This window comes from Mustela nivalis (assembly GCF_964662115.1).
Source record: "Mustela nivalis genome assembly, chromosome: 19".
Lineage (NCBI taxonomy): Eukaryota > Metazoa > Chordata > Mammalia > Carnivora > Mustelidae > Mustela > Mustela nivalis.
In genome coordinates this window covers 39,161,295-39,174,504 of record NC_139038.1, presented here as the reverse complement: position 1 = coordinate 39,174,504, position 13,210 = coordinate 39,161,295, and the positions used below count along the sequence as shown (strand labels likewise).

Sequence of the window (13,210 nt, the reverse complement as noted above, 5' to 3'; positions counted from 1 at the left end):
ACAGCCGCCAACACGATAATGAGTCTCTGACTCAGCTTCTCCACCACCCTGACAGTGCGTCCTGGCCTGATACCCCAGCAGATACCATGCGGATGCGACCCTCAGTCTGCACGGGTTCTCTCTGCCAGACACGCCGTGTCACCGAGAACAGCAGGCTCTGGTCTGCAGGGCAGCCTGTGCTCCAGATCTGGCGCCACCACACCTGCGGAGCGGCCACCACAGCCCGGCAAACCCCTAGAGAGTAAACTGGCACCACCGCAGTGACTCTTCAGCTCGAGGGACTGCGCTCTGTATAGGTGTCGTGCGGAGGGCCGGCCAGTGATGGGTGTGTTTCACACAAGGGACACAGGGGACAGAGCAGAGGCAGAAACGCAAGTATGCACAGACTCTAAATCCTCCAACCCTGTCCACATAGCACCCTTCTTCCAACTTTTTCCCAACATTCAAAAAATGCAAGTTTAATTTTAGCCCAAATGGTCAACATTCAGGGGTTACAACATCTTTCTTGAAGACCTTTTCCCACCAACCTCAGCTTCTTTTTTCTTCGCACGAACTTTCTCCACTTCCATAAGAATCTTCTGGGATTCATCCACATTTCCTTCAGCTCCCAGTTGCTCAGCTTTAGCAAGAAGTTTTCCTATTTCTTCATTCAACTCATGTACTTTTTCTGCCTGAAAGAAGACAGCCAGGTGAGGCAGAGAGTCAGGTGAGCAGACATCTAAAATCAAAAGATCGTAACACAGAGACAATGCATGTTTCTCCTGCTGTACTTCTGCTCCATTCTACCAAAACTACACTGAACAGCCATGGTCCTCACGGGGTCACAAGCAAACTCTAACAACTCTGGCATCTCTACTGCCTCCGCTGGGACTCTGACCTTAAACTAACCCAGCCGGCTGCAGTCCCTAAGAGCAGCACCATGCCTGTCACGTCCAACATGGTGGCCAGGGTCATCATGGTGGTCACTTTCTAGGCTGTCTCTTCTCACACCTTCTATCACCACTCAACCTTCTGCATAAGGGCCATAAAATGTCCGTTTTAAACACATACATCTCTACTGTAAGCAAAATGCCTAATCATTTGGGATTTAATTTTAGAAATAAGATAGTTGGGGCACCTGGCTGGCTCACTTGTTAAGCATCTGCCTTTGGCTCAGGTCATGATCCTAGGGTCCTGGGATTGAGCTCCGCATCAGGCTCCCTGCTCGGCCAGAAGCCTGCTTGCCCCTCTCCCACTCCCGCTGCTTGTGTTCCCTCTCTCACTGTGTCTCTGTCAAATAAATGAATAAAATCTTAAAAATAAATAAATGAATAAAATAGCAACTACACATACCCCAAACAATGCTTTTATAAAACTGAGAGGAGAGGACACTGAAGAGATTCATTAGCTGCACGCAAAGACAGGAAACAGAATGTGGTCACAGGCCAATGACACACAGATCTACCGTCTCCATTCTTCAGGACAGCCGCACCACAGTCTAACCATTGCTCAACTCAACGTCCCCCATTTACTGTTCGATGTGGGGGTGTTAAGAAGGCAAACTTTGATCAACATGGACAGTGGAGGAGGGTCAGAGGCAGCAAGCAGCTCCAGGGAGCGGAGAACCTGCTGACCACCTTCTCTCCTTACTGGGACGCATTGAGGAAGCACGGTCTGTCCACCCCAAGGACGCAGTCAGTGCTGACAGTAACCATAATGGTGTTGTGAGCCTGCCGGCAGGCTGGTTTTCACCACACAGTGAGCCGCACACACAGCTCGAAGAGAAAGCCCCAGGCATACCTTCGCAGAAACTTCAGCGCTGATCTCCTCCTGCGTCTCTGCCAGCCGCTTCTTGGCAAGTTCAGTTCTCCGATCACATTCAGCAATGAAGGACTCCAAGTGATCCATCGCCTAGCTCAGGAGAATCAGAGAGCTGTGATCAGTCACGAGGAAGGTCTTGGAACCCATCAGTTCAACAGGACATACACTCCTGGGTTGGTTTCTTAAAGCCTGTTAAGTTCGGTGGGAAGATCTTAAACTATGCTACAGCTAGCACATCCGTAACCACATTAAACCAAGGGGCTTTGTTAAACCGATCATTCAGAAGCACGGTGTTCTCATCTGATGTCTCTCTCAAATTTTTTCAAAGGACCCCCATCCCTCAATAACATTTCCCAGACTATTTTAGGCCATAATTATAGCGTTCTCTGAGGGGCAGGAAAGGCTGGACTGAGACTAGTATCGGAGGCCCTCTTCTGGTGAGCTGTGGGGGGTGCGGATGATGTACTCACTGGTCTGTGTGAGCCACGTAAATATTATCCCCTCATGTTCTGAGGGTAGAGTTCCCCCTTCCACCTCAAAACAAAACAATAGAACAAATATTACTGAGAGCTGTGAGCACAGTTAGTTATTGCCTGTCTAAAGCAGCAGAAAAACTGGTTACTACTTACCCAAAGAAATAAAGGAAAAGAAACTCTAGAATTCTAAATGCTCACTCTGAAAAGACTTGTGAGGGAAACACGGACACACTAATAAGCTGCTTCACATGTGTTAGGCAGCAGATCTGCCATGACCAGCCCCAGGCCCCAGCATAACTTCAGGTAAACCTGTAAACAGGGTATCTGTCTGGCCACAACCAGTGACCAGCAAGCAGCACCTCCCAAATTACGGCCACTAGTCCACTCACAGACACTGGCACTGCGTGAAGCATGACAGCAAGGGAGGCTAGCATACAATGAGAGGCCTGGGTCACGTGATCTAGCACCAAAACATACGGAAGAAACAGCTCTGGGTGAAGATGACAGAAAGCAGGTGACAGGCCAGCAGACCCAGTGGTGATGAAGCACCGCTGCCTTCCGGGGCGCCAGGGGAGGCTCAACTGGTTAAGCGTCTGCCTTTGGCTCAGGTCGTGGTCCCGGGATCCTGGAATCGAGTCCTGCATCGGGCTCCCTGCTCAACTGGGGGTCTGCTTCTCTCTCTACCCCTTCCCCCTGCTCATGATCTCTCTCTCTCTCAAACTCTCTCCCAAATAAATATATTAAATCTTAAAAACAAAACAAAACCAAAGACCAAGTGGTAATAATCTATGTCCCTCCATCTAAAGATAGCCAGAGGGAGCAAGTCAGCAGGTCGGCTGTTAAGAAAGCTCTCTACAAGGACCAGTGTGACACTGGAACGGACAAGAGGGATATGGTCTCCTCCAGAAATCTAAATATCTCTCTTAGCAGAAATGCACAGTTGGACATGTTCAGACAGAGAAGTTCTGTGGTGGCGCCAAGCCCGAGGGCACTGGAGAAAGCCTGAAGTATAATGGCCCACTGACGCCAACTCCCGGTTTCACTCCACATTCACTCACTCCTGGAATTCAGGACCTCTCTCCTGTTGTGGGCCCGTTCAGATACTTTCCCTGATAAACATTTCACTAAGTTCAAATGAAGCCATCAGGAAAGCCCATGATCATCTGTCTGCGTGCCCCACACTTTCTGGAAAGATACAGAGTTGACCATTCCACTGATAGGGTGCTAACTTGCCAGGATCCAGTGCCAGCAAGCTGACACAGGTGGCACGACTCCTGTGCTCGTAAGGGACGATGGATCGTGGCAGACCATCCTCAAATGCTCCAGCTTCACCCACACAGAGGTCCTCAATCTATAGTGCAGATCCTTCCGTTAACTGCCCAGAGTGATCCCACACCTGCGACAGACCCAGGAACCCACTCGTCAGGGTGACAGGTCACAATCCATTAAAGAAACAAGCTGCAGTTTCAGCAGAATCCAATTAGCTACAGACGCAGCAGACCAGAGACATCATTTAACTGCCACATTCTTTTAAGAGGTGACACTCTGGGGGGGCTCAGTCAGTTGGGCATCTGCCTTCGGCTCAGGTCATGACCCCAGGGTCCTGGGATTGAGCCCTGCATTGGGCTCCCTGCTCAGCAGGGAGCCTGCTTCTCCCTCTGCCTCTGCTGCTCCCCCTGCTTGTGCTCTCTCACTCTATGTCAAATAAATAAATAAAAAGTCTTAAAGACGAAAGGATATTCAAGTCTAAAAATTAAACCCTAATCACAATCTACCATTCTCTAGAAAGTCCCCAAACCTCTCCAGCTTCAGAGTGCTGTGATGAAACTCGGCCTGCTGAGGAGGCCTGGGCACAGCGCTGACACCAGGAGGCAACTGAGTGTCACTGCTGCTGGAGGCCGATCCTCCACACTCAGGACAGAGCAGCACTGTTCCCAGTGTCACCAGCCCAGCAGAGATGACACCAGTCGGAAATCCGGGAGCCTGAGACGCACTCTCAGGGAGACTGGTCACAGCGAACATGAGCCCCTATGCTGCGTGTCCACATGTGCCTTAAAACGGCCACATGTGAAACTGCGAAAGTCTCCACTTCCCAGATGAAGAAAGTGAGGTACAGTTTCCAAAATACTAAGTGATGGCACCAGGGTCCAAAGACCCTTATGGTTTGGCTCCAAACTCCCTACACTCAAAATGTGCACAACTCCGAGGCGGTCACCACCAGCCCAGTTCATAGAAGAACAGGACAAGTTACAGTAACTTGCCCAAGGTCACAAAGGGATCCCCGCCCGGAATATCTGACCTAGTAACTTTAACTATTATACGGTTCATCGTACACAGAAAAAGTAGGTATAATCAGAACTGGTCTCAACTGGCATATTAAAAACAGTCTGGAAATTTGTTGATACCGTGTGTAGTTTCAGAAACCTGTCAAGTAAAACATCACAAACCAAGACAATTTGGGAAGTAAGTTAACTGTGTTTTTACCGAGTTAAAAAGAATCAAATTCTTCATACTTTCTTTCTTTTTTTTTTTTTTAAGATTTTATTTATTTATTTGACAGAGAGAAATTACAAGTACACTGAGAGGCAGGCAGAGAGAGAGAGAAGGAAGCAGGCTCCCTGCTGAGCAGAGAGCCCGATGCGGGACTCGATCCCAGGACCCTGAGATCATGACCTGAGCCGAAGGCAGCGGCTTAATCCACTGAGCCACCCAGGCGCCCCCATACTTTCAATAATGTGGACTCTAACTCAATTGTACTGCTCTGTAACGGCTTCACAGGTTGAATTAAAGTATTAATACTGTGGTTTGTTTGCCAGTGTTCAAGTTCAGAAATCTGAAATGTTATTATATAGATTACCTAGCAGCAGACGTCATACACCCATCCCTAAGAAATTTCTGGATAAAACACTTTCAAGAAGTCAAGGCCCGGCCCTGGCATGGTCAGACTGAGGCTATCTTAGGCTAGAAGGAGAAAACAGTGAGGACAGGTGCACCAGTGGTTCCACCCACCAAGCTCAAGCTGAGGGTCTAGGCAGGCAACACCTACACAAAGAATCATCTTCCAGTAACTCTGACTAACCAAGACCCCAAAACATGGTTACTCACTATCAGCAAAGATGTGAAGATAGGAACTCTACTGCCTGCCAGTGGGAGCACGGTATCATCAAAACCGCAGATACCCTCTGACGCAACGGTTCTGCGTCTCGGAACGTCCCCCAGATGCGTGCAGACAGCACAGACCTGCGCACAACGGTGCTGTGTAATGCAGACCACGATCGCCAACAGTGGACTGGACATGTAACGCAGGTACCATCCCTTGGCAGGCTGTGCAGCCACAAAAAGCAATGAGGAACTCTACACAAAGGTATACTAAGAAGTTAAACAAAAAAAGGAAGGGTTAGGTTCGAATAGGCGTAGAAACTACCACTCGTGTAACAACAGGAATACAGACATACTGTCTGCCTCAGGCATCCGCGTGAACTCTAAAGCCAACGGAAGACACTAGTTACTTCTAGAGGAAACCAGATGACTGAAGAGCAGAGCAGGAGAGAGGTTTCACCTTCTGTCCTGGTCAAGTCTGAACCAAGCGACAGCCCTAAATGTGCTCACATTAGTAAGAAATGCAGCACCCTGGGGCACCTGGGTGGCTCAGTGGTTTGGGCTGCTGCCTTTGGCTCGGGTCATGATCTCAGGGTCCTGGGATCGAGCCCCGCATCGGGCTCCCTGCTCCGCAGGAAGCCTGCTTCCCTCTCTCTCTCTCTCTGCCTGCCTCTCTGCCTACTTGTGATCTCTGTCTTTCAAATAAATAAATAAAATCTTTAAAAAAAAAAAAAAAAAAAAAAAGAAATGCAGCACCCTTTGTGAAATAACACATCTGGGCAATAACGCTCATCTGCCGCTTAAAGCACCAGGCCGAAGGCAGACGGGGGCCCTGACCATCGGCAGGTCAAAGCTGTTGCAACCACTGCTGCCTCGGAGGTGGTCCAAGGGCAGGTGCAAAGCTCCGCCTCGGAATGTTCCAGCCACAACGTAGAACCTAAATCCGATGATCAAGCCTCCAGACCCAATGCCTACAGTGCAAGAATTTCGAGGACCAGGGAAACATGTTAAACAAGACATCATGAAGCTATAATCACCAAAATCCAAGGTATGAGACTTCTAAAATTAGTTTTTTTCAAACAAATAGATTTTAAAAGGTTTATGAAAGCATTCTAACATGTAGCCCTTATTTTGAATCCTGAGTCAAAGAAATTAAATTATAGGGGCGCCTGGGTGGCTCAGTGGGTTAAGCCGCTGCCTTCGGCTCAGGTCATGATCTCAGGGTCCTGGGATCGAGTCCCGCATCAGGCTCTCTGCTCAGCAGGGAGCCTGCTTCCTCCTCTCTCTCTCTCTGCCTGCCTCTCTGCCTACTTGTGATCTCTCTCTGTCAAATAAATAAAATAAAATAAAAAATTAAAAAAAAAAAAAAAAAGAAATTAAATTATAAAAGAAGGGATGCCTGGGTGGCTCAGTTGGTTAAGCGGCTGCCTTCGGCTCAGGTCATGATCCCAGCGTCCTGGGATCGAGTCCCACATCGGGCTCCTTGCTCGGCAGGGAGCCTGCTTCTCCCTCTGCCTCTAGCCTGCCACTCTGTCTGCCTGTGCTTGCGCTCTGTATCTCTCTCTCTCTCTAACAAATAAATAAAAATCTTTAAAAATAAATAAATAAATAAATGAATAAATAAATAAATAAATTTATTTATAAAAGAATCCTTTCTGAAGCAATCTGGAAAATTCGAACACTGTCAGTCAGATGCTAAGAAATTATTTTTAAAGATGACCATTTCTAATAAAATCCTCAAATTCTAGATAGAGTATTTACAGGGGAAATTCTGTCTAGTAGCTAGTATAAAGAAATCCAGGTATGGGGCGGGGGTGGGGGGCACACACCTGCCTGGCTCAGGGGAGCACGTGACTCTTGATCTCAGGGTTGTGGGTTCAAGCTCCACTATGGGTCCAGATAGTACTTAAAAACTATAATTTTTTTTTAAAGATTTTTATTTACTTGAGAGAGAGAGAGAAATTGAGCACAAGCTAGGGGAGGAACAGAGGGAGAGGAAGCAGCACACTCTTTGCTGAGCAGGCAGCCGGACGTGGGGCTCCATCCCAGGACCTGACTGGACCTGAAAGCAGACGCTTAAGCGACTGAGCCACCCAGATGCCCCTAAAAAATACGACCAAATATCCAGTGGGGAAACGCAAAGATAAAAACAAAAGAAGAGTTTTCATGTCAATAATCACCGAAAACCGGGAGACAGAACCCAGAAATTTCATTACAATATCCTGTCCACTTCTGTATCTTTAAAAATTTTCCTGAACACATTTTTAAAAACATGCCAAGTGCATTCTTCATTCCAAGCATGATACCAGATCTCAACACACATGGCAAAGACAATGCTGAAATATTTACAGACTGACTGAGACGCACACGGTTTGTCTGCAGATCTGTGAGAAGCTGCGGGAGATGAAACCCTGCTGGCTGTGGGCTGATCATTCCCAACGCTAAGTGATGGGTACTAGGAATGTCACTGTATGACTGCATTCCACTTTTGATTTTTGAGATTCTCCAGGATAAAATTTAATAAAAACTCTGGGTGGCTCAGATGGTTAAGCGTCCGACTCTTGGTCTTGGCTCAGGTCATCATCTCAAGGTCCTGAGACTGAGCCCTGTACTGGGCTCTGCACTCAACAGGAAGCCGGCTGGAGATTCTCTCCCTGCCTCTTCCCTCCCTTGCGGGGATGCAATCTCTCTTTCTCAAATCCATCAATCCCTTGTAAATCAACCCTTCTTAGACATTTAAAAAAAAAAATTTTTTTTTAAGATTTTATTTGGGATGCCTGGGTGGCTCAGTGTGTTAAGTAAGCCTCTGCCTTTGGCTCAGGTCATGATCTCAGGGTCCTGGAATCGAGCCCCGCATCGAGCTCTCTGCTCAGCAGGGAGACTGCTTTCTCCTCTCTCTCTGCCTGCCTGTCATCTCTCTCTCTGTCAAATAAATAAATATATAAAAGAAAAATAAAAAAGAGAAAAGATTTTATCTGAGACAGACTGCTCATGCTCAGGAGCAGGGGGAGAGGAAGAGGGAGAAGCCGACTCCCCACTGAGCAAGGAGCCTGATTCAGAACTCAATCCCAGGACCCAGACACTTAACCCAGGCACCCTCTCGGTCTTTTTTTTAACTGAAAAATAATCCATGTAATCATAGCTTTAAAATGCTCTGTGAATATAACTTCCTACCCTCCTTTTTGCGAACAGAACCTCAGAATTCTAACCCAAAACCTATTCCTAAACTGGCAGTGTGACCCAGGCTTCCAGCAGAACACCACAAAAAGCCTCACTAGCCAAGGTTCACATGTGGCAGGTAAGAAGCAAGTTGCTGCTGCTGGGCCTCCTGGAGAGGCTCAGTAGGAAGAGTTAGGTCACAAATCCGGCGGACACTGGGTGTAGAGATTATTTAAATTAAAAAGGCTTAAAAAAAGAAAAAAAAAAAAACCAGTGAGTTGTTGCTTTTAAAGTGTCTGCTTCGGGGTGCATGGGTGGCTCAGTGGGTTGAGCCTCTGCCTTCAGCTCGGGTCGTGATCTCAGGGTCCTGGGATCAAGCCCGGCATCGAGCTCTCTCCTTGGCGGGGAGACTGCTTCCTCTTCTCTCTCTCTGCCTGCCTCTCTGTGTACTTGTGATCTCTGTCTCTGTCAAATGAATAAATAAAATCTTTAAATAAATAAAGTGTGTGCTTATTTGCATTTCAAATACTAAAGGACCGCCTCCACGGAGGGGAGGGCACATTCCATGTTTTAAAGGCCAGATCTACCCATTCTCTAAGTACTGTATCTTCAGTGAGCACCCCCTCCCAAAATCTAGAGGTGAACTCTCTGGTACAATTCTGCACCTTTGTCTTGCTCGTGATATCACCACAGTTCTGTCATTAAGTAGGTTCTGTAAAGTTTCAAGGGCAGTCTATGCCAGGAGTAATCTTAATTTGCTAACTCATTTCTCACTTTTTGAACAAAGAATTCTGTTGTGTCCAATTTTCCAACGTTGCAACAATCCTACCATGAACACATTTATGTACCAACATCTGACTATATTTCTAATTACTTCCTAAAGCAAGAAATTTGTAAAAATAAATCACAAGACAGAAATATTTTTACATATTCATTTCTGCCTATTATTACATTAGCTAGCAGGACCTGATAACTGCACAGGACACAGAAAATGTAGTTTCTTCTCTCCTCTCACAAGAAATAATCACTTAATGGGGTGCCCGGGTAGCTCAGTCGGGTCAGGCATGACTCTTGATTTCAGCCCAGGTGATAATCTCAGGGTCAGGAGATCTAGCTCCCAGCTGGGCATGGAGCCTGCTTGAGATTCACTCTCTCCCTCCATACTGCCCCCCAACAGCTCCCACAAGGCTTAGAAATAAAACAAAAACTTAAGAATTTGGTATATATTTTTAAAAACTGCATTAAGATGCATACTCAATTTTTATTCCAACCAAACAAGGCAGTTTAGTAAGTTTCCATTTTTTCTTCTTCATACCAATGCATACATCTTCTGTCTTCTACAATCTACAGCCATGCAATATTTTATTTAACTGTAACATGACTACTTTAGGTCCTCTGAGAAGAAAGTTATTTGGGTATTTTCACTTTTTCACTAATGCAAAATGATGCAATGAACATCTTAGGTCTTCTCATACATACGCAAATGTTCTTATAAGACATCTTCTTAAAAATTGTTTAAATATGGGCGCCTGGGTGGCTCAGTGGGTTAAGCTGCTGCCTTCGGCTCAGGTCATGATCTCAGGGTCCTGGGATCGAGTCCCAAATCGGGCTCTCTGCTCAACAGGGAGCCTGCTTCCTCATCTCTCTCTCTTTCTGCCTGCCTCTCTGCCTACTTGTGATCTCTCTCTGTCAAATAAATAAATAAAATCTTAAAAAAAATTTTTTTTTTAATATTTTAAATTTGTAAAATGGGCTGATGAGTTCTTATAAAAGATCACCCAAAGTCCAATGTCAATCTATAAATTCAGCAACTAATTATGAAAATAGATCTTAACAACAAGGGGCGCCTGGGTGGCTCAGTGGGTTAAGCCGCTGCCTTCGGCTCAGGTCATGATCTCGAGGTCCTGGGATCGAGTCCCACAAGAGGCTCTCTGCTCGGCGGGGGGCCTGCTTCCTTCTCTCTCTCTCTCTGCCTGCCTCTCAGTGTACTTGTGATTTCTCTCTGTCAAATAAATAAATTAAAATCTTTAAAAAAAAAAAAAAAAAGAAAGAAAGAAAAAGAAAAAAAAGATCTTAACAACAGGGACACCAGAGTGGCTCAGTCAGTCAAGCCTCTGCCTTCCACTCAGGTCGTGATCTCAGGGTCCTGCAACAGTCCCACATCAGGCTCCCTGCTCACGAGAGTCTGCTTCTCCCTCTTCCTCTGCTGCTCCTCCTTGTTCTCATTCTCTATCTCAAATAAATAAATAAAACCTTAAGAAAAAAATCTTAATGATGCACTCTGTAAAGACAGGTTTTATTTTAAACTAATGAATCATGAATAAATCAACTAAAGCCCCAAGTTTTAGCCAAGTTTTTCTTTTATAAAAAAAAAGTAGGGGCGCCTGGGTGGCTCAGTGGGTTAAGCCGCTGCCTTCGGCTCAGGTCATGATCTCAGGGTCCTGGGATCGAGTCCCACATCGGGGTCTCTGCTCAGCGGGGAGCCTGCTTCCCTCTCTCTCTCTCTGGCTGCCTCTCCGTCTACTTGTGATTTCTCTCTGTCAAATTAATAAATAAAAAAAAACTTTAAAAAAAAAAAAAAAGTAAACAATGGGGTGCCTGGGTGGCTCAGTGGGTTAAAGCCCCTGCCTTTGGCTCAGGTCATGATCCCTGGGTCCTGGGATCGAGCCCCGCATCGGGCTCTCTGCTCAGCGGGGAGCCTGCTTCCTCCTCTCTCTCTGCCTGCCTATCTGCCTACTTGTGATCTCTGTCAAATAAATAAATAAAATTTTAAAAAATTAAAAAAAAAAATAAAATAAACAAAATGCATGCATGTCTTAGCAGGCCTGTGGAACACGCAAAGCTTTCTCACTGACCCGACTACAATAATTGTTCTAAAGAAAAAAAACACATCCTATGTATAACAAAAACGGTTTTAAAATATAACTTAATGTCTGCTATCTTTAATATATTTGATAAACTTCTCAATATTAAAACAAATTTTCTGAGCTTGTGGTCAGGTGTTGCCCTGAGTGGCCCACTCCAAATCCAACTCCTCTGCCAGCACCACATGGTGCTGCCTCCATTAATGCTGGCAAATAACATCAGGCTTAGGGTACTTGGTAAATGGTGGGCCCGTGTAACAGAGTTATTGCCAATCATGGAGATACTCCCCAAAACATCTGGTGAGCTACGGAAAAAGATACTACTAAAAAAACCCGGAGCCAATCTTCCATTAGTGATGGTTTACCCTATGACAATGAAACCCGGGCCCATTTCCCAACAGTGATGACCGCACTACAGCCCTTGGAACCAACCTCAAGAGGGACCCCTGGGAGCCACATGCTGGTCCAGGGCCAGGGCCTTGCACAGTGCAGGGGCCTCAGGGCAGCCCAGGAGCCCAGCAGCACCAGCAGCAGGTCAGGGTTAGCAAGAATCCGTCCACTAACCACATCTGACCAAGATGTTTCTGAAGGATTCTTGCTTCTCAATTTTGACACAAAACATCACAACTAGCCTTCTGATAATCCTATCTGTTCATCCTGAATCAGCTATCTTTAAAAGATGAAACCAACCTCCAGAGAACTACTCGATGGCTGGTTACATGGAAAGGGGAGACTTTTTTATCTGAACCTTTTAGACCTCTGCAATCTCCCACAGCGAACACGCATTACCTACCAAAAAGATTTAAAAATACTGATTTTCATTAAGTTAACTTTACAAATCTGTCTTTTAAGAAAAGCCTTTGTTTTTCCATTAAAATTTATTCTGTAAAACTAAGGAGATAAGAAGTTATTTTAGCTTGGTATTTAAAGTCAGGCCATATTTAATTACTTATCAAAGTAACCCATGTACATCCAATCACTACTGAGAAGTATAAGTTCAAAACAAGGTCTTCATGCTAAGTATGGAGCCTACCTTAAAAAAAGAAAAAAACAAAAAACAAAAGGTGGGGTAATTTGTATGGCATGTGAATTATATCTTAAACCCACTGAAGAAACTTTTTAAGGTAAAATCTCCACCCTCAACACCCAGAGGTATCTTCCTCTCAGCTTTATAATGCAACACTCCACTGTGTAATTAAACTCTTCCCCCTTTAAAAAAATTCTGCAACCAGCATCTCTTCTGTGCACTCATTTGCACATATCCCTAAGATATGTTCCCAACAGCAGAGTTCTGGAATGAGTTCCTATATACCCTGACAGACTGTCCTCCTTCAAATATGGCTACTCCAAAATGCCCTTCATTTTCAGGGCAAGAGGACTTCTTCCACTTGTTATCAAACATTTTAATATGAACCATCTATAAGATCAAAAGTGATCTTTAAGGAGTTGGGGGGAGAGGTGGTTACCTTTTTAACAGAAAAAGTGATTCCTATATATGATAAATTTTCACATAGTACACAAAGGTCTCTTGCCCCGCTCTAACCCTCCAACCAAGTTAAGAGTGGTTATAACCTCTTGGGTTCCTCTAAAACACCTCTCTGCACATCTAAATATGTTAACAAGTGTACAGCACCCTCCTTAATAAAACAAACACAAGATACACTGTGGAGGAGTACCCAGCTGGCTCAGCTGGTGGAGCATGCAACTTTTGATCTCGGGGTCGTGAATTTAAGCCCCATGCTGGGCATACAGCTCATTTATAAGTAAATCAGTTAAAAAAAAAAGAATGTATGCAACTTAACACATTGTTTA

The 13,210-nt window shown here is 45.5% G+C and overlaps 1 protein-coding gene and 1 long non-coding RNA gene across 7 annotated transcripts in view; one reads left to right on the top strand and one right to left on the bottom strand.

The window, feature by feature from the left end:
* LUC7L (LUC7 like) overlaps positions 1-13,210 on the bottom strand; it is a 38,726-nt gene that overhangs the window by 15,014 nt on the left and 10,502 nt on the right. For all 6 annotated transcript variants that reach the window (XM_082713726.1, XM_082713725.1, XM_082713730.1 and 3 more), the window contains 2 exons: positions 1,780-1,890; positions 528-671 (listed from right to left, as the gene is read on the bottom strand). In XM_082713726.1, coding sequence (XP_082569852.1) covers positions 528-671; positions 1,780-1,890 — 255 coding nt within the window. The remainder of the gene's footprint in view (positions 1-527; positions 672-1,779; positions 1,891-13,210) is intronic.
* LOC309854512 lies at positions 7,008-11,338 on the top strand. Its single transcript, XR_014306270.1, has 3 exons — positions 7,008-10,385; positions 10,629-10,908; positions 11,118-11,338. It is a non-coding gene; the product is annotated as an uncharacterized lncRNA (long non-coding RNA).